Raw genomic sequence first — 21,011 nt, forward strand, 5'->3', positions numbered from 1 at the left:
GGACAGGTGCGTCCTGCGGTCTACTTGACAGGTGCCTCCTGCGGCCTGTCCGACAGGCGATTCATGCGGCCTGGTTGACAGGTGCTTCATGCGGCCTGGTTGACAGGTGCTTCATGCGGCCTGGTTGACAGGTGCTTCATGCGGCCTGGTTGACAGGTGCTTCATGCGGCCTGGTTGACAGGTGCTTCATGCGGCCTGGTTGACAGGTGCTTCATGCGGCCTGGTTGACAGGTGCTTCATGCGGCCTGGTTGACAGGTGCGGCTTGCTTGACAGGTGTTTCATGCGGCCTGGTTGACCGGTGCGGCTTGCTTGACAGGTGGCCCCGACATGTGGGACCAAATACAAGAGATAAATAACTCAGATAATCACAAAATAACAATGAGAGTCGACTGGGAGCGACCTTCGCCAGCTGTTAATAACGGAACAGCCAAGTTTATTACGAGAAACACTTGCCAACACCCGCATGGCCGGTGTGATGGAGCAATGTCGCTTTGGTGGGTCACTAATGCGCCAGTATTGACCTCATCTGTAGCATACGCCATGAATGAATTGATGAATGCGTGAATGGTTTAGAGGAGACGCAGGACTCTGGATTATACAGGACTGTTGGTGATTCCAGATGGGTCTTCACCGACCCCGCGTCACTGGGGTGTTCATCTCAGCCCTGGAGATAAGAGGAGAGTGTGGTGACTGGAGGGGTCTAGTGGGAGTGTGGCCGTGGAGGAGAGTACGTCTCAGGTAGTGGTGATGGTGGTTGTTAGTGGTGGTAGTGGTACTTGTGAGGGTAGAGGTGATGGTTGTAGCAATAGTTGTGGTGAGGGGTAGGGGTTGTTGGTGCCTTGTGATAGCTTTTGATGATAACGTGACACAGTACTCGGTGGGGTCCTCGAGGTGGGCCTTGATGAAGTTTACAGTAAACTGTACCTCCTCAGATCATCCCACACTCTTCCTCTATACTTTATATATCTCCTTGTGCACTCTCAGTGTCTCTGCCACCACCCACCTTCCACCACCCGTCATCCTCCAGCATCTTTATCTCATCTTCGTCATCCTGACAACCGTCTCATTACTTTGCTCTCATACTGACTTACATCTGATAGGTCTTATCACTAGGGTGACGAGATAAAGAGCAGCGTTACCAGTGCGGAGGTTGAGCACAGTGTTACTAAGCTGAGGAGTGATGTCCCGACCACTGAGAGAAGTGCTGCAGGACCCTGAAGTGGTCCAAGGTCTCCAGGAACACCCTGGTACCTACAGGTAATTCCTTTCTGATCTAAGATGCTGCTTTATTGTGAGACTGTTCCGTAATGTGTTAACTCTTTAGTGTTGATGTACATCATATCAAGCACAGTGTCGACGAAGAGGGTGATAATGCCTCCTGCTGCAGGTTCCCCAGCGGGGCGTCGCTGGTGGTGTCAGCGGTCCACTGGCCTCCGCACGTCGTGGTGTCCCAGGACGTCGCCGGCAGCCTCTCCGTCGGAGGTCCCATGGCTCTCCTCCTCGACACTGTCGCTGGCTCCCTGAACTTCACGTGAGGCAGGAAGGAACTCTGTGGCTTATGGCTCACAACTTCAGCCCTGGTTTTCTTTACATATATTCTAGACTGGCTTTCTCACCACTGATTCAGAATTGGTTCTCTTCTCTCGCGATAAATTCAGGGCTGGTTTATGAACGGTAAATTCAGTTCTTGTTTACTTGTTTACAAATACACCTCTGATTTACTCATAAAATTTAAAACTGGTTCTCAATGGGTTTACAATTGGGGAGTATACTCCCTATCGTTCGTTAAGTCAGTTAAATTTTATATGGGTCACGACTATAGAAATATTAAGCGTCTGGGACTCCTTCAGGTATCGCATTGTGACCCCGGCGGACGGCACTTGGGGGGCCAAGCTGGAGAACGGGACATGGTCGGGCATGGTGGGCCAGGTGAGCAGGCAGGTGAGTCCTCTTCCTCCTCCTCCTTCAGGGGAACTCTTCCTCCGTTCATAACTTTTTAAACGCAGGTGGGGTACAGGAACAGACGACTTCCGACTTCTGTTAGCAGGCCGAGAGCTTTCCCGCCCCATGGTTCATGGTAAGCCTTACCCATTAGATTCCCTGGAGTACGACCCGCCAATCATTTAACAACCGGGTATCCTATTACTGCTAGGTTACAGAGGCGTACAGTTAAGGATTAGCGCCTACAGTAAAAGCGTTTGGTTAGTGTTACTGTCATCTGAAGCCTGTGTTCACTTAGCAGTAACAGGTACCCGGGAATTAGGCAACTGTTGTGGGTGGCATCCTGGGGAGGGTCAGTACTATGCCTAGGGGTAATTTCCACAATGCTGTCCTACATCAATGCTGACGTTCATAAGAGAAAGTGCTGCTCTACGAAGATGGTATGCTGTGTATGACACATGTATGTGTATGCTGAATACTCACCTGTATGTCCTTAAAGAGCGAGCATCAGCTCATGGGCCCTGCCTATCAACCACTGCTCGCCAATCGTGTATATTAGTGAGCTTGTACCTGTGTGCTCTTCAAATATACAGTAAACAATAACGTTCTGTCCTTGGTCTTAGATATAGCTGGTGAGATCCTTCCCACTTGCAGGAGGTGGACATCGCCCTCGGGCCCTTCGGCATCACGGAGAGCCGAAGCAAGATCGTCGACTTCACCCGGTCCTTCTACTTCGACGACCGCAGCGTCCTGGTGGGCAAAGGCGTGCCCGAAGTCGACTCCTGGTTCTTCCTCCATCCGTTCTCAGCATTCGTGTGGGTGGCGCTGCTGGCGACGCTGCTGGTGGCCTGGCTGGCGCTGCTGGTGCTTGGCCATCACCCCAGCGACGCCGGACTCGTGAAGTGGGCATCACATCTGCTCTTCCGGCAGTTGCAAGTTCTCCTCCAGCAAGGTACATCTCCAGATACAGTGAGGTAGTCGACTGTTCCACCTGGTATTCAGTCCAAGCTGATTTATAACTAGATCATAACTTGGATATCTAGATCATGATAACTACCCGGTGGTGCCCGGGATAGTCTGTCTCTCTTCCCCTCCCCCCATCCTTCCCTCTCTCGCCGCACTCTATCTTTCTACATCCCCGTTTCCCGCCTCATCCCCTTTCCCATTTCCCCTTTTTCCACTCCCACTTCTTCTCTCCCTCTTATCCGTTTGGCCTCCAATTATAACTTCGAACAGATATTTATATTTACATGTACATACATACATAGAAGAGGTACTTGGCTGCCCCTCCCGCGTTTTCCCCCCTCCCCATTTTTAGACCTCTCTTCCTTTTCTTTTCTCCCATTCCCCCTCCCCCCTTCTTTGCGCCTCTTCCACCATCTTTTTCTTCCCCTTTTCTATTCCATCATCTTCTCCTTCCCCTCTCTCCCTCTTTCCCTCCCCCCCCTATCTCTCAAAAAATTCGTTGCGAAAAGCTGAAAAACTCTATGAGAAACACGACCAATAGTTCAGACTTGATGAACCTCTCATGGGAAGGGAGGGTCTGTATAAATACGACTATTTCTTAAAGCCTTTCACTTGGGCTGATCCCAACTGACCTGTGCCACTCGCCCATCCCACTTGCTGCATGTGCGAGAGTTGTGTGAGGCTAGCGCTAGGCATCGGGCTAGATTCACGAAAGCACTTATGCAAGCACTTACGAACGTGCACATCTTTCCTCAATCTTTGACGGCTTTGGTTACATTTATTTAACAGTTTACAAGCATGAAAACTTCCCATTCAACTGTTGTTATTGTTATAAACAGCCTCCTGGTGATTCGGAGCTCATTAACTGTTTAAAAATTAGAAACAAAGCCGCCAAAGATTGAGAAAAGATGTACAGGTTAGTAAGTGTTTGCGTAAGTGCTTTCGTGAATCTGGCCCCTGCCTGGCCTCCAACTTTGAACAAACATACAGCATTCTTTATTATAGAAGAAACCAAATTTGGGTTTATCTGATTGACGTGATATTTTATTCGTAACTTATGTAACAATTTAAACACATTTTGAGATAGCAGAACCTCTATATGACTTTAGCGTGTAATCTGAGCGTGTCATACACAACTGTTAACCGGTGTCAGACGCGACCGTCAGCTTGTTCCTGGGCGTGGAGCGATTGGTTGGCGGCGGGTGGGTGGTGGTGGCGATGATGTTCATGTGGAGCTACCAGGGCATCCTGGTGTCCCTGCTGGCCGTGCGCCACATACCACACCCCATCCAGACCATCAGGGACCTCGTCGACCACGCCTCCCTCACCGTCATCATGGAACCAAACACCATCGTTACTGACACCATCTCTGTGAGTCACGCTCCACCTCCCTTCCTCTAGCTCCCAACTTTGATATTAGCTCATTTATATATTGTACCCTCCATACCCTGTGAGGTATGGGGGGTACAATATAAACCCCCATGGACCCCCATACCCATCCTGTGAGTGGTAGTGGACCTCATACCCAGTCTGTAAGTGGTAGTGGAACCCCATACCCATTCTGTGAATAGTAGTGGACCCCCATACCAATTATGAGTGGTAGTGGACCCCATACCTATCCTGTGAGTGTTAGTGGACCCCTATACTCATCCTCATTACAGAGTAAAATATACGTCAACCATTTATTCAGAGTCTGGGTTAGTTTAGCATAAGTAACGTGAAGGTTAAATCATTTTTTGCTCATGGCGGGTTTTTATATTGATAATATTTGTATACTAATATTATACTTGTATATTTAAATATTCTTGTTGTATATTTAAATATTCTTGTTATATATTTAAGTGTGTAAAGTCCAGAGGTTGATAGACCTTAAGTCCAACACCAAACCAAAAACTGATGGGCACAAAATATGAATACATTTAGCCCCACTAGTTTAGCACACTTTTGATAACCACTTACCTGAAAATCATTTCTTTTTATTTAATACTTGTTGAAAACTGAAATAACTATTTTCTTGGCACTTGCAGAAAATCCGGTCTGGTGAGCTGAAGGAACTGAATGATTTGAAGTACGTGGGTCGCGTGCGGTACGAGCACGCCAAGATGTTCCCCTGGGCGCTGGACACCCTGGTGAGGCGCCACACCCACGTCGTCATCAGCACCAGCCTCTCCTCCGACCTCTTCATCGCAGACCTCTTCGCCAGAACAGGTGCGTGGAAACCTGGCAGGAACTAGCAAGTTCTTTTCTTGTCCTGTATCGGTATTTTGGAGACCTGGCAGGAGCTAGCTAGTTCTTTTCTTGTTCTGTATCGGTATTTTGGAGACCTGGCAGGAGCTATCGTTCTTTTCTTGTCCCAACCGCCTTGGAGGCGGTTGTAAGGCCTTGTTTCTTCTGGAATAATTATTTCTCCTGTTACCCCAGCAGGTAGAGCAGTGACGGCTATCTTTATTTGTTCATTGCTGAATTTTGACCCTTTACCTTCAAAACCCATTTATTCCATTATGTGCGATGCTGTCCTCATCGTTGTTCCATATTGTGTGTTGACAGATCATTTCAAAAAAGGTGATATCGATTTTTTGATACTGTTGAAGTAATTATCGAAACTACTTGATCACGGTTGTTTTGATATAGAGACTATACCAACGGGTGCTTACCTGGAATAACTTTATTGTGATCACATTGTGTAAACCATGAAAATTGTTGAAGTCCTGCTCTACCAAGCATCGCACATTGTTCACAGGTCTCTGAGGAATGAAATGTTCCCTGTTAGGTGGCCGCGGTAGGCAGTGATCTTATACTGCGTCAACCGTGAACAAATCACTGTTTTTTTGCGCAGTGTTCATAGTTATTTTATGTGATGTGCTCATTTTTATTTGTTTTAATAATAACACTTAATATGGGCCACCGGTATTTATTCTCATAATTAACTTAAAATATAGTATTTAACTCTAGCTCGGTTTAACATTGATGCATTACTTAGCACATTTATCACACATCATCTTTCATCATTATATTTGTACTGCCTGAAGCTTATCAAATCCGTCAGTACTCTCTAGTGCTTATCACACTCAGGCATACAAGCAAGGGACTTCCTGAAGGCCTGGAATTTATGTTCACTTCTTAAAATTCTTCAAACCAACGTTTTGGGGTAGCGAACAGTGGCAGCGACGGCGTTATATATATCGCTTTCTCCTCCACTTTCGCGTGTTCCACTAAAAAATAAATTCCACGAAAATAATAATGATAATAATCAAATAATAATATGTTAAAACAAGAGGACGTTTTCCCTGGGACTCCAGGAAGGTGTGACTTCTACAAGGCGCGACAAACGTTCTTCTCGTCTACCAACTGCATCATCGGCCAGAAGGGGAGTCCCATTGTTCCTGTCATTAGCTACAGGTGAGCCCGTGGGCTGAGACGCGGCCCTTTCTTGCTGTGGGGAGCGGATGGGGCGAGGCTGGTGTAGGGCGGGGTGAGGTCGAGCTGGGGCATGACAGCTCACTCCAGGTTGGGGGCGACTCTGGGAGTACGGGGCAACTGGGGTCAGGCAGTGGGAGAGTGAGGCGGAGGGAGAGTGAGTGAGGGGGGAAGGTGGGGCGTGTCAGTGGGAGAGTGAGGGGGAAATGGGGTGTGACAGTGAGACGGGAAGTGGGACGTGTCAATGGGAGAGAGAAGGGGAGTGGGATGAGACAAAGGGAGAGTGAGATGGAACGAGAGGAACTGTCAAGCAACTTCCAGTGCCGCCACCACCAGGTCTTACATATAGTTAATCTCTGAACTACTTGGTTTGGTGCTGGGCTTAAAGCTTATCAGGTTCTGGAGGGTTATTGAGGCCGTGACACTAGCTTACTGACCAATTTGCTAGTATACTTATCTCCTGAAAATGTCGTACAAGACTAAACACCCAGTGTCTATATACCGAGAAATGTTACACACTTTCCAGATTATACATCTTATCATTAAGAAACATCTCTCTACCTCTGCAGACTAGTGTTTTCTTGACTTTGTATTCAAAGAGTCACTAATACTCTTATACACACGTTTCTGCATCTCTGATTATGTAAATACTCTGAGAGTGTATGGCAGTATCGTCAAATATAACAAACTCAGCATGTTTAAGGTTAACTTTCTCTAAACATTCACAATTTACTCAGATAAATTACTCTCTAAAATCTGTATGAACTGGCGAGTCAACCAGAACAAATAATCATACAAACTGTAACAATGAAATGCAGATGAATAAGAATTATCTGCAACTAATCACTGGTTGATAGTGTCATATTCGGCACCTGTCACAGCTAGGGGCATTCTATACCTGCGTCGCTCACACACAGCGAGTCCTTCCTCAACGACAAGTGTGTTTAGCGTGTGCTCTATGAAGTCGTTCACTTACTGTGGTGAAAATAAAACCCTGCATTCGTAAATACGGAATAATCACCAACCACGTGATCCAGTTATGCGTAAATAACCCACAAGGAAAGTGACGTCCAAGAGCTGCCGTGTATTAATAAGACTGTCACGGAGTGTCCTCCTTGATAATGTGTTAATACACAGACGTTTTCTCCTTTTTCATGTGGTTATGGTACATACATCTCGGAAAATGTGTGAATTGGTGGTGTCTGGTGCAGGATCCGGCCGTTGGTAGAGTCTGGCCTCTATGGGCACTGGTTGGTAGGTGACATCCCCTTCCTCGTCTCCTGCAGGGCCTCCCCCTCCAGCATCACCGTCAGGGAGTCTCTCACTCTCACCAACATCTGGGTAAGCGCCTCTGGGTCACGCTTGTGCACACTCACGCGCCTCTAGTTCTTACAACATTTACACTAAAAGCAAGTTGTCAGATCTGTAAGTGTAAATTAATGTTGTTTTGTAATATATAAAACCTGGGAATAGTTTTGTACTTTTGTTTTTAAACGATGCAGATTTATTGGCCTTTTGTTTGACAGTTGTTGAGATAGAGAATGGTGAATGGGTCATTGGTATACAATTGCTTTGGTAGCCTAGGTTTATACTGAACAATGCAACAGTTGTTTAACCCGTGTATATCAATATTGATTTATTCAGAAATTTTGTTTAGTTGTATTTTTGCATTGTTATATAGTCATGTAAGATTTTGCATCATCTTAGACTGGATTGTGTTATTGCTTTGTTGAATGTTAACACTCCTCTTGATGCTGCTGCTCCTCCTCCTTCTTCTCCTCGTACTGCTGATGATGCGTACTTCTCCTCGTACTGCTGCTGCTGCTGCTACTCCTCATGCTGCTGCTGCTCCTCCTCATGCTGCTGTTCCTTCTCCTCATGCTGCTGTTCCTCCTCCTCCTGCTCCTCGTGCTGCTGCTGCTGCTCCTTCTAGGGGACACTTGTGCTGCTAGGAAGTGGCTTCCTGCTTGCCTCCCTCGTCTTCTGCCTGGAGCTCTGCTTCGCCAGACGCTGCTCCGCCTGACCTCGGGCACCGACAGATGGACCCATCTAATAGGCTTGACCAAACCTCCGCTTACCTTGCTACACCTTGTACGTCTACCCATCAGTCTACCTTCCATTTATCTACCAATAATTTGACCTACCACTTATCTCTACATATTGATATGCTTGTCACTTATTTATATATACCTTCAATATATATCTATCACTTATATATGTTTATTAGTCTACCTACCTATTTATCTACCAATATGTCTACCTACCTATTTATCTACCAATATGTCTACCTACCTATTTATCTACCAATATGTCTACCTACCTATTTATCTACCAATATATTTACCTACCTATCGACCAATATGTCTACCTACCTATCGACCAATATGTCTACCTACCTATTTATCTACCACTATATCTAACAATCTACCATTCTACTCGACACTACCACTGCAATTCACTAAGAACGTCCTATACAGGTATAACACAGTTTTGATCACCGGTCTTGAGGAAGACAATCGACTTGAGAATGGTCCAGGACGGACCGAAACGTCGTCGTCCCTTTATTTTCTAGTGTGTGCTCTGGTCAACAAGATACTGATAAGTTAAGCGCTCTGTGTCGAGCAACTTAGAAATCATACGAAGGCCGTTTAGAAGACCTTATTCTTTCTTGAAAGAGAAGAATAAGAGGCTGTTACATACAAGTATTTGTCATTATAATAATCTTGATCCCCCAATATTACTTTTAATTTTCCGTTGCCCAATAGCGCTCGAAACAATGGCGTCATTAGACAAATGTTTTCAGTTAACGCAAAATGTTTTTTTTTTCTTTAGGGAAATATTAAGTGTTTGGGGAAAGATATAACGTGATATAATTCACTGCATACGGTGTAAACATTGGAATATTGAATTGAAAGGTACTGTTCTTCAAATCTAGGCCTTAAGAGTGTTTGTACATCAGCCATGAGCTTAAACAAACGGTTTACATTGGATCTAATGGTCTGTTGCTGTTGGAGTTCCTTTGTAACTCCTCATAAAGTAAACTTAGTGTGTGTGTATACCCCGAGAAGTAGAGTACACCTTTCGGAGTATATATTTTATGTTTTATGTTGGTTTTGCCTTCACCTGTGTCACAGGTGATTACACAGGTAATCACCTGTACTACTTCACCTGTATTACACAGGTGATAAAGATGACGACACGGTGCTGGGCATTTATTGAGTTGTGTCTGGTCTTTGCCCATCATTTACAAGGTGTTTGAGTTACTGAAATGTCTGTATTTCGCTCGCCAGCCTGTTGATAGACGAGAGACTTTGATAGATCAGTGAGTAATATTGTGATCGGCGAGAGAGGGACACTGGAGGAGTTTTGGGAGTAGGCCTATGATAATCATCATTGTTGTTGTTGCTCTTGATGTTATTTCATCATTATTAGCATTAGCATTATTACGATAAAAATAATTTTCTATGCTCTAATTTAGGATTGATTTAGGCAGGCTTAGCTGAGCTAGGATTACTTACAAGTACCTAACAGGAGACAGGAGGCTTCAAGGCGAGGTTTTCTGTTTTCTGGTAATTTTGTTTCTCTGCAATTTATTGACGGGACGTGGGAGTCCTTAAATGTGGTGATGTTCTCGGTCTTACGTTCACTGTTTCACCATCCGATTGGACTGGTTGAGTCAGCGGCGGCCTTGCTCCTTGCAAAGTCGGTGGTCGATCTCGGTGGTGCAAGCGGTTGGGCACTGTTCCTTCACTCCTTCCTCACATCCCTTCTAGTTGCTATGTTGTCATGCCGACTCCTGGTAATTACTTTGCCTCATCTTACATTCACTGATAATTTATTTCAGTGTTCCAAAAGTCTGTCTATTAAGAAATACTCCGTTTCTTTAAAGAATTAGTGTTTATTGAAATTTTACCTCAGGGTTTGTACCAATAAACCGCTTGGTGAACAGAGACATCAGGGGGGGAATAACTGGCCCAACGCTTCTGTTCTGCCTCGGGGATTGAACTCAGTACCCTCGGTTGGGAACCAAGTACTTTAACCACTGTGCTACAGAAAGTTTGAGATGGTCATTGATTATATCAAGATAAACATGATATTGGCTGAACCAAAATAAGTTATGTCAATTAGATATATTTACGTCCATTTGTGACTACATAATTAGGTTCAGTATTCAGAATCTCCATAAATATGTAAACTTTTCCCTTCGACAAGCCTCCGGCTTCCTGTTCCCGTCGTGACCACTAGGGACAGTCGTTTTCAGGTAAATTCAGGTAATGTGTTGGGCTGTCAGAGCCCTTTGGGGTCAAGGAAACAACACATTATACACTTGAAGAAGCTTTTATATCACAGTGAAGCCTTAGAACAGGAGAAGGAGGATGGCTGAAGTAAATGGTTTAGCAGTAAAAGGCCGGGCAGTGGCCGGGGGAGTCATCAGTTTAGATGAGATGTACACGTTTGCCTTTATTGATGCTGATCGGTCACAATGTCTACAGAAGTGTGGACTGAGATCAGCTGCACAAGATCCCTGCGAATGTCCCCCTCGGAGTTAAGTCTTTTTTTTAACTGGCCACTGAAATTGCAACCGAGTTGTTTATATATATTTTACGGTTGGGCAAAAGTTTTTAATAAATCTTTGCTAATGCCAATTATTGCCATTTAATAATATTTTAATTCCCATGAAATCATGAGACACTACAAAAGTTTATATACAGACTGCAGGCAACATCACTTACAAAAGTGACTACTTGAAGCTGTTGCAGTCTTTTGCATGTACACAAGACTTCAACAGTAGTAAGAGGGTGGTAAGGGCGGTTATCACAGCTGTGGATGAAGACCTCTCTGGAGGTCTTCACTTACTGATTTTGCTCACAGATTGTCGACTGAGTGAATGTCAGGACGTGACTCTCGCCAATGGCGGATATGGCGGAGAGGTTGAAGGTGTACTTCTCGCACGGGTTGAGGCCATCAACGGTCACCTCGTTCTTGAAGCTGGTTATGTCGGTGACCGTCATTGTGCCCACTTCGTTGTTGGCGCCCTGCCAGGAGAGCAAGTACTCGGTGACGCAGCGGGTGTTGGTCGCCGGCTGGAACCAATGCAAGGTGATGGAGGTGGTGGTTGCACTCTCCAGTCCAAATTGCTGCGGCTCTGAGGGCGTAGCATCCGAGGTTCTGTTGTATACTTCGCTCCAGGGGGATTCCTTGTTCGTCTTTGTGATGGCGCGGACCTTAAACAGATAGTTGGTGCAGGCTTCCAGGCCGGTGATGAGGTCTACCACAGGATCACCATTCAGCTTGGGAACCGTCACACGTGACATGTCCTGGTCAATGACTCTAATGTCGTATTCCTTGACGCACTGCGGGTTGGTCTCTGGCGGCTCGAAGGACAGTCTCACGGCGTTCTCGTGAATCTCGGTTAGCATCAAGTTCTTGACGGGGCCCGGCTCTGAGAGAACACCAAAAGTATTAGTATACACCAATTCAGTGGTTTTCTTTTAATCTACTGAAACCAATACATCATTTTGGACTGTCGACTTTTGTATTTTTAACTCAAAGAGAATTCTTAGTTCCTTCGGAAGGTCAAGAATGGCGACCAACACTAAAATATGAAACGGGTGAATCTAGATTCTTGAAGAGCAGACATTCTAGGCCTCGACTAAAGGAAGCTCCGAGGCCAAAATGTCAGTTCATTAATTCATTATTAGTATTCAGCTCATTGTTTTAATGAACATGTGAGCTTAGTGTATGTGTTCACGCTTGTTCATAATGGCACGGTGGGAAGTTATGAGAGTTAAGGATTATCATGGGAGAATATATAGAGTAATAAGCTGGGAAGAATCAACAGCTGAGGGTAGCAAAAATTGCCACAGCAGCTGGTAGAAGTGAGGTCCAGCTGCAGGCAGTGCGAGGTACCGACCGCCTCTTGAATAGTGCCTTAATCATAGAGTACCTGCACCATAGTACCTGTGCCAGAGTACCTGCGCCATAGTACCTGCGCCATAGTACCTGCACCAGAGTACCTGCACCAGAGTACCTGCGCCACAGTACCTGTGCCAGAGTACCTGTGCCACAGTACCTGTGCCAGAGTACCTGTGCCACAGTACCTGCGCCAGAGTACCTGCGCCACAGTACCTGTGCCAGAGTACCTGCGCCATAGTACCTGCGCCATAGTACCTGTGCCAGAGTACCTGTGCCAGTAAGGTGGGTAATTAACAATAACAAGGCGGCTACGAGCAGCGACAGACCGCCGACACTCTACTAACCAACATCCTGAGTGGTGGTGGAGTCGGCGGTGGGGACGCCCTCGATGCCTCCTGGCGTGACAGAGGTGATGGTGACCTGGTAGTTGCTGCAGGGGAGCAGGCCGGTGATGGTGAAGTTGTCAGTGTTAGAAGGTACCTCCTCGCACTCTTCTACTGGGTGTATACCGTCGTACCAGCAGATGACGAAGCTGGCCGCGCAGGCGTCCTTGGGGCTGTCCCACGACACGTCGATACTCTCCGGGTTACTGGGGTCCAGCACGACGAGGGAAGGCGTCTGAGGAGCTGTCAAAACAATTTTCCGTAGTTTAAAAAAACATCGAAATATGGACAATGCTATGATGTCTTTTGATCCATATTTATATATACGGTCTGAGAAATAAGGTGTTGATAAAGCCATACATGGTTCCTTCATTGAGGTCCCTCTGGTAATAGATCTGTCTCACCTGTCTCATTAGTGTTGGCAAATTTTAGGACAGGCGCACTATTGATTCCAGACTCGCTGATGGAGGAGATTTCGATAGAGTAGTTGGTACAGGCGTCCAAGGGGCCGATGGTGGCGTGGTGGTCGTACTCATCTTCAGACATTTCCTGGGAGTTTCGGGTGACTTCATCTGTGATGGCGCCGTATGTGATGGTGTAGCTGGGTGATGACACACAATAATACGTTATTCTATAACATTTTTAGTTTGGAGAAATAAATAATTCAGAGGTGGTGTTATTCAGAAGACAGTGTAGTTCTCAGGAACATAGTGTCATTGAACTAGAAGGGGCATAAGGAGGAAGAAATGTCAATCGTGAAAGAGAACAGTGTCACTCAGACGGAGGCGTCGTTTAAGAAGGAAGGATGTTCTTCAGATATAAACAATATCACTCCAAATAATGTGAGGCTTCTAAGGAGGAGCCAGAGCCTATGGAAGAGGATATGTCATTCTTAAGATTCGTTCAGAAGAAGGGCGCTAAGTCAGAAGGGAGACGTTTTGTAGTGGTGGGGGTTGAGAGTCGGGTCCCGGGTAGTTCGCCTCGATATTGGGAGTTTCCTCCCAGTTTACCTGGACATTAGTGTATGGCTAACAGGCAGCCTTGTAGAAGTAACTTACACATGAACACAAACTTACTCATGAACACACAGAGGGTTGACTTACTCATGAACACACACAGAGGGTTGACTTACTCATGAACACACACAAAGGGTTGACTTACTCATGAACACACACAGAGGGTTGACTTACTCATGAACACACACAGAGGGTTGACTTACTCATGAACACACAGAGGATTGACTTACTCATGAACACACAGAGGATTGACTTACTCATGAACACACAGAGGATTGACTTACTCATGAACACACAGAGGATTGACTTATTCATGAACACACACAGAGGGTTGACTTACTCATGAACACACAGAGGATTGACTTACTCATGAACACACACAGAGGGTTGACTTACTCATGAACACAGAGGATTGACTTACTCATGAACACACAGAGGGTTGACTTACTCATGAACACACAGAGGATTGACTTACTCATGAACACACAGAGGATTGACTTACTCATGAACACACACAGAGGGTTGACTTACTCATGAACACACAGAGGATTGACTTACTCATGAACACAGAGGGTTGACTTACTCATGAACACACAGAGGATTGACTTACTCATGAACACACACAGAGGGTTGACTTACTCATGAACACACAGAGGGTTGATGAGAGGGTCGTTCCACTTGAGCTCGATAGTACTGTCTGTGGTGATGCCCACGACCACGTCCCGAGGCGGCCCGGGAACTGTCCAGGACACAACCTTGCTGTTAGTGCTTCACGTTATGCTTCAAGTACTCTACTCGTGGTATATATATTTAGTATCAGACCTTAACTCATCTTAGTATTTCACACTTGTGCCATTTTTATGCTTTATTTGTATGAATTAAGTGTTAGTGGTTCACCTGTGTTACTTTAGGACTAATGATTCACTTTTTGTCACTTTATTGTTTGTACTTCATCTATGTTACGTTATTGCTGTTGCTTCATTCGATTCACTGGACGTATTGGAGCCCCCTTATGACACACCTATGGTAGACCAACAGAGACTCCCCCATCTTCCTCACATCACTCACCTGTGCTTCCCATCACTCACCTGTCCTTCCCATCACTCACCTGTCCTTCCCATCACTCACCTGTGTTTACCCCACACTCACCTGTCCTTCCCTTCGCTCACCTGTGCTTCTTACCCCTCACACATGTGCGTCCTTTCACTCACCTGTGCTTCCCATCTGAGGGTAAACCTGTGTTTACCCTCACTCACTTCATTGTGTTTCCCATCATTCCCCTGATCCAAACCTCTCTTAACCCAACACCAAGGTGGCTTCCGTTGTCAGCATCTGCTGACTTAGGTATTGTGTTGCGTGCACTGTTCAGATAGTGTTGTGTGGCATGCATGTTGCCGGTAGTGTTGTGTGGCATGCCTCGTACCTCCTTCCTTGGTAGTAACAGTCTCCGTTGCGGCGGGGCCCTCGTTGCCGCTGGGAGTCAAGGGCGTGACTGTCACCTCGTAGTTGCCGCAGCCTTGCATGAACGCCATCGTCACGGACGTGGTGTCCACCTGTCGGTGAGCCTTGCGTTATCACACAGCTCTCTGTTCCTCCACCTGACTATCTCCTACACAAGTTGGCCTTCTACCTCACAAGCTGGCTCTCACACAAGAGGCTCTCTCTCTCTCTCTCTCTGTCGGCTGTCTTCCTTACCACCTGGCTCTCTTTCTCAGCGCCTAGACTTCTCCAATCACCACCTGATCTCTACTCTTATTAAATAACGGTGTCTTTCACCATCTGGCCCATTCCCCTCACCAACTGTCCTTCCACCACCACCTGGTTCTCTACCTATGAGCCTAAACCTCTTCCATACTCACCGTCTGGCAGTTGGTCTCCAGAGTTTCTTCTAGTTCCTTTGCGCACACCTTGTAGGATTCGACACACGCTGAGTTGACTTCTGGAGCGTCCCATTGTATAGTTGTCCCTGTGTCGCCCTCGGAGACGACCACTACGTTAGTCGCAGCGCTTGGGGCTGTAACGATCAAACGTTACACAAAATATATTCTCAGTTGTGTGTGTATACGTATATGCAGACACAGACATATACTTAAAAGGTCTATGGACAGCTGCTCATACTCACGTGTATCAGCCGTATAACCAGTGGTGGTGGCCACGTCGCCCTGGAATATAGTGCCATCAGCCGGGTTGTCAAACATGGGAATAAGATCGAACTTGTGCGCCTTGCATGCCTCGAGGTATGTGACGGTGTAAGAGCAGTGACTGGCCGTACAACGGACGTCGTTGGAGAAGTCGCTGTCAGTGACAATGGTGTACTTGTGGAGTGGGTAGTCCCCTTCCACGAAGTCCCATTCCAGTACAATTTCACCATCTCCACTGCCTGTCTGCTGGAAGTTCTCGATGTGACCTGTGGGAGGAGATGATGTGAGGAGCTGGAGTGTGGCTTGTTTTGTGTCTTTCGGTATGGTGGACTCTGTCTCATGTTTTTGTCAAGAGAACTAGACAGAAATTAAAACTAAATAAGGAACATTACAGAAATATTTATGTTTTTAAAGAGATAAAGATGCAATAACATTCTCATCCATACATTTTTTGCTAAGACTGAAAAAGGAGATAAGTAAATGATTAACTTCAAAGGGTTCTTTTCCACTGCCTCGTGGATGTATTTAGATATCTTTCATTTGGTCATTTGGAATATTTCAACTGGGAATCAGTCAAGCTCTTCACTAGCTGGTGTAAATTATTATGTTACTAAATGGTAGAGGCGAGGCTCGCTTTAGTACGTCAGTACCACTTTTAAAGTCTTTGAAGTGTTTCAGCTCTAGCGGTCGGAGAGGGACTAGCGATTGTAACAAGGTGTTTGATCGGGAATTTCTTCACGATGTCCGTCTCGAAGCCGCTGGTGAAGGTTAAAATATAAAGAAATATCGGAAAAAAACATTAAATTGTGTGATCTTTGAAGAAGCTTGAATAAGAAGCCACCTGACTAGTGTACGTTGTTTACATTGGCGACCATTCCCCTCCCGCGGAGCTACGGGCTCACCATAGCCCGTGCTACATGGACACTTCGTTCTGAGTAGCTAAATCTGAAACAACAACATCCCGCGGTTCATAGGCCTCAAGTCAAAATGCAAACCAATTGCACCACCAAATCATAACTATACAGCGTTCCCATTGTTGTCAGAGCGTCTGCAACTTGTCCCAGCCCTGCTGCAGGACACCGTCAATGACGGGATTCGTGCAAAAGCTAGACATAAGCGAACTCTTGGAACACTGGCGCCTGACTGCTGTAAGTTAGTGACCTAAGACAAATAACTTGATAAAAAACCCAGAATGAACGCTCAGCTGTGTTCGTTGCTACTCCATGAGATTCACGAGAAAAAGAAAACGTTACGGAAACTCAAAAATATATTATTTATAAAATGCATATAAATGCAGTCAAAATAAAACTATAATGCTTTCAAAAACTTACCAGGCACAGCTGCAGCGCAGACAGCAAGGACCGCTGCCAGGTACACGAGAGTCTTCATGGCTCTGGTAAACTTGTTGCAGTCTGTCCTGAGGTGCTGTCCAGTGCAGATGGTGCAGCACACTATGAGGCGGATCCAGGCTACCAGTATTTATAAACCATATTGGCCTCATGACGTAGCTCATGCCAAATTAGGCGTTGCGTCCAAAATAACAATGATGGGACCAACAACACCTTAAGATATTGAGAATGTCCTTGACAAGCTGTTCACCTCCGGGGTTCTCAAGGTTTCAACCTCTCGCCGGCAGTACGACTGTGTGGCCGTGTTCGTGTTGTTACCGCCATGGGAGTCGACAGGTGTGTGTGTGTGTGTCCAGGTTTGTGTACTGATAACCCATTTGACGCTGCTACAGTCAAAGCAGGCTCTTTGTTTTCGTCTTTCGTACTCAGTTTGTCATAAACATTTGTAAATTTTAAATAAACAAATCCACAAAGGCCGTGATGAGGGTTCGAACCTACGTTCGAGATTTTGTAAACTTTCTTGTTGATTTGTTAAGAAATGTTTCATTCCCGCGCTCGTACTACTTTTGTAAGTTGTTTGATTCCCATTACTTCTTAACCTTTTCTAATCTTGTTTACGGTCGTTATATCGCCTCAAGAGCTCCTGGCCTCCAATGTGCGTTCTTGCATATTTTCATGATTCTTAACGCTTACATATATTTTGTATTTATTATTTATTTCATATGTATTTGCGCCTTGCTACAACGTCATACTGCAGCCTAGTTCTAACATGTGATAAATAAACATTTCAGCATTTCTCTATCAATATAGCTAAAAGTTATCCAAAGATTGCCAGCAGAATATAAGTCATTTAGAACACATTAAGAGTTTTTGACACTCGCTTCATGCAGGTCTGCGTTCAATCCCCAGCCCATCCTCCTGTTTTGGTAGTACTTATAGTAACGATGAGGACCATAGTATATATATACCGACGTACAACGAAATTAGAAAGTAGAAATCGATACTATTGAGTTTGACAAACCGGAAAACTATTTTTTACTTGTGTTGTAAAGACAAACTAACCTAACCTAACCTTCCTAGGCCTAATGCACGATATCTGAGGCCTAATATAGTACATATGTGTGCTATACTAGGCCTAGGAATATTTAAGTTTGTATTTTAGCTTCATTTTTATCAAAGCATTTCTTACGAGTCGATATACTACTATTGAAAAATTAAGTAGGTACAAATTCGTGACTATTAGCGATCGGCACAATAGGTACTATCTAAACAACAGAATGGGTTGTCAGTCCCCGACCGTGTAAGTGATTGGGCACCATTCCTTCCCACCGTCCCGTCCCAAATCGTTATCCTAATCCCTTCCAAATGCTATACAGTTGTAATGGCTTGGCGTTTTCTCCTGGCTCCCTCTCCCAGTCTTTTTTCAAAGTGATTAAGCTCACTCGGATTAGGAACTTCTATTGTCTATTTCATGGTGATTTGAGTTTCTCTTAAGACTTGGAGCTTTGTGACCATAGATGTGCTGACCTAAATGTGTGTGAGAGGGGTGAGAGTCAGCTTGTGAGTGTTTAAACGGGCACATTATTGCGTGTAATTTTACGGGCTATTCATGCCCGTGCCACCTCTTGGGTGGCTTAATCTTCATCAATCAATCTGCGTGTAATTTAGTTGAGGGTCGACCAGGTCACCGGCCAGTATGGGGTCCAAGGGAGAGACTACCCTTTGGCAAGTACTTCAAGGTCGGATATCTTTTATTCGTCTTGAGGCCACATCATCACACACACAGAAATCACAATAGCGTGATATATCAGATCCTCGTGAGGGCAGTACCACCCCAGGTTGCAATTCTTTTGACCATGTGGCGGTGGTACAGTTGACTAAGGCGCGTCTGGGTACATCCCGTGCGTAGGTTCGAAACCTTATCATTCCCCTTGTGGATTTGTTCATTTGGCCATTTCATCATTTGTAATGAACAGGAAGGCGCCTCTCAAAATATGTGCATCTTTGGCAGTAAGGAATCTGCATCATAAGCAGATAGATCATCTTGTAGCTCTGCTTTCTGGCATGTAAATGTGTGTTAGAGTTTTATTTCTGAAACTCTAGCTTCGTGTTGTCTCGAAGTAGGCACAAGCCGTGTAGGTAATCATATCACCTGGTGTGAATTGTCTTCCCCTTATCAAGTGACTAGTCTTGCCTCTTAGCAAGGATAAGTAATTCTAAATTTAATTTACAGTTTAAAGGGACTGTCTAACTTTAGACACTGAATAAAATATTATTTTAAGTCTGTTTATAATTATATATGATAATAATGTAAACATATAGAGCTAATAATATTAACAAGAGTGAGCGGGTTGGTGCAGGAGTTGACCCACGCAATGATGGTAAACACAGTCGAATAATCATTAAAGTTCCCAAAGACAAGAACCGGAGCTCCGAACTGACTACACACACACACACACACACACACACACACACACACACACACACGTGTGTGGTGTGTGTATGGAAGTGATGTGGTGGAGGCTGACTCCATGCACAGTTTCAAATGTAGATATGATAGAGCCCAATAGGCTCAGGAACCTGTACACCTGTTGATTGACAGTTGAGAGGCGGGTCCAAAGAACCTAAGCCCAACCCTCGCAAGAACAACTAGACGAGTAGAAAAGCATATAAAAAGTACGAGTTCTCATACATAAAAAGACCAACAAAGAAATAATAATCTGAAACCTGTTAGCTTCAGATTAATAATCTGAAGATAATACTCAGATTAATAAATAATGATAGATAATGATACATTAATAATCAGATTAATAAATAATGTGAGACTCTTGTGGAGTTCAGTGGATACGTCATTACCCATTTTTGTACATTAGCACGAAATAATACATTTTCCAACAGCCTGGATGTTCTCCATTTTCCAGTGAGGAATTATATACTATAGCGAGGGTCGCGCAGCGTCCTTCAGTAGTCATGGTGGTATCTTGTTGTGCCCCGAGGCTGACGTCACACACAATTACCTCAGTCGTTTCTTTTCTTCATCTGGTGTCACAGCCTGCTGGCTACAATGAGGCTTGTAGGTTGTTTGCTTAGTGCAAGGAAGGTGCTGTATTGTATATTGGCTACAATGATTCTTGTAAGTTGGCTAGCTCGAGGATAGGCAAATCTCCACGTTGACCCTTTCGTCCCCGTCCCCTTGCACTCCCCCCCACTTCGTCCTTCCCCTTGTTCTCCCCCCCTCTACCTCTCGCCCTTCGCCTCCACCCCCTCCCCCCCTTCCTCCACACACACACACACACACGTGTTCACGGACACAATATGGCGTGAGAAAGGGCGCGGGTGAGCCAGTTTTATGACACACGCTGATACAGGCGAGAAGAGTTGACGGATAGGAGGATGGAGAAGAGAGAGAGAGGGGGGGGAGAAAGGAATAGGCGTGGGGGGGGGGAGAAAGGAATAGGCGTGGGGGGGAGAAAGGAACAGGCGTAGGGGGGGGAAAGGAATAGGCGTGGGGGGGAAAGAGGGGATAGTTCTCACTGCACTCTAAACAAGGGTTCCTAGAATATCGGGCTTCTATATTAGAAAAGAGCATGTCTGCCTGTCCAATGTTGGAGACCATGCAGACGCTTGGGGCTAGCCTCACCCAAATTTGTAAGGGAAAATGGTCTGTGGTATGGGATTGACATAGGCTGGTCGGGGCAGGCCTATGTTTAATGATTGAAGAAATATTATTAATTATTGACACTTTCCTCCATCCAGTTTTCATAGATTCAAGTGTAGTCAAGTGTGACAAGTTCATTATGATGCCCTAAAGTAAGATTTTTGTGATCGTACAAAAATATTTCATTAGGGGACCCATACAATAGCTTCATTGCTTCCTAATA

At 45.3% G+C, this 21,011-nt stretch overlaps 2 protein-coding genes across 4 annotated transcripts in view; one reads left to right on the top strand and one right to left on the bottom strand.

Moving 5' to 3' along the window:
• LOC123765616 (glutamate receptor) overlaps window positions 1–21,011 on the top strand; it is a 39,969-nt gene that overhangs the window by 4,873 nt on the left and 14,085 nt on the right. Inside the window, exons 2-10 of one of the 3 annotated variants that reach the window (XM_045754291.2) lie at window positions 1,102–1,258; window positions 1,389–1,532; window positions 1,852–1,942; window positions 2,597–2,894; window positions 4,062–4,279; window positions 4,936–5,116; window positions 6,208–6,307; window positions 7,537–7,666; window positions 8,259–8,538. In XM_045754291.2, the coding sequence (XP_045610247.1) occupies window positions 1,182–1,258; window positions 1,389–1,532; window positions 1,852–1,942; window positions 2,597–2,894; window positions 4,062–4,279; window positions 4,936–5,116; window positions 6,208–6,307; window positions 7,537–7,666; window positions 8,259–8,348 (1,329 nt within the window). In that variant the 5' untranslated portion in view covers window positions 1,102–1,181 and the 3' untranslated portion in view covers window positions 8,349–8,538. The other 2 variants (XM_069333985.1, XM_069333986.1) reach the window with 2 other exon arrangements.
• Window positions 10,645–17,269, bottom strand: LOC123765456 (receptor-type tyrosine-protein phosphatase delta). The gene is made up of 8 exons (XM_045754037.2): window positions 17,113–17,269; window positions 15,763–16,047; window positions 15,500–15,654; window positions 15,064–15,193; window positions 14,280–14,379; window positions 13,029–13,225; window positions 12,586–12,867; window positions 10,645–11,768 (listed from the first exon to the last, which is right to left on the bottom strand). Exons 1-8 carry the CDS (start codon window positions 17,168–17,170, stop codon window positions 11,179–11,181), a joined length of 1,797 nt encoding a protein of 598 aa, XP_045609993.2. The 5' UTR covers window positions 17,171–17,269; the 3' UTR covers window positions 10,645–11,178.

Source organism: Procambarus clarkii, chromosome 30 (genome assembly GCF_040958095.1).
Source record: "Procambarus clarkii isolate CNS0578487 chromosome 30, FALCON_Pclarkii_2.0, whole genome shotgun sequence".
Lineage (NCBI taxonomy): Eukaryota > Metazoa > Arthropoda > Malacostraca > Decapoda > Cambaridae > Procambarus > Procambarus clarkii.

What these genes read in the sequence shown, in the direction of transcription:
- LOC123765456 (XM_045754037.2), bottom strand. Translation starts at nt 17,170, where the DNA reads ATGAAGACTCTCGTGTACCTGGCAGCGGTCCTTGCTGTCTGCGCTGCA. An exon ending in TGGAGACCAACTGCCAGACG is followed by an intron (nt 15,194 to 15,499) that starts GTGAGTATGGAA and finishes GCTCACCGACAG; the next exon opens with GTGGACACCACGTCCGTGAC. An exon ending in CACCACCACTCAGGATGTTG is followed by an intron (nt 11,769 to 12,585) that starts GTTAGTAGAGTG and finishes GTGTTCTCTCAG; the next exon opens with AGCCGGGCCCCGTCAAGAAC.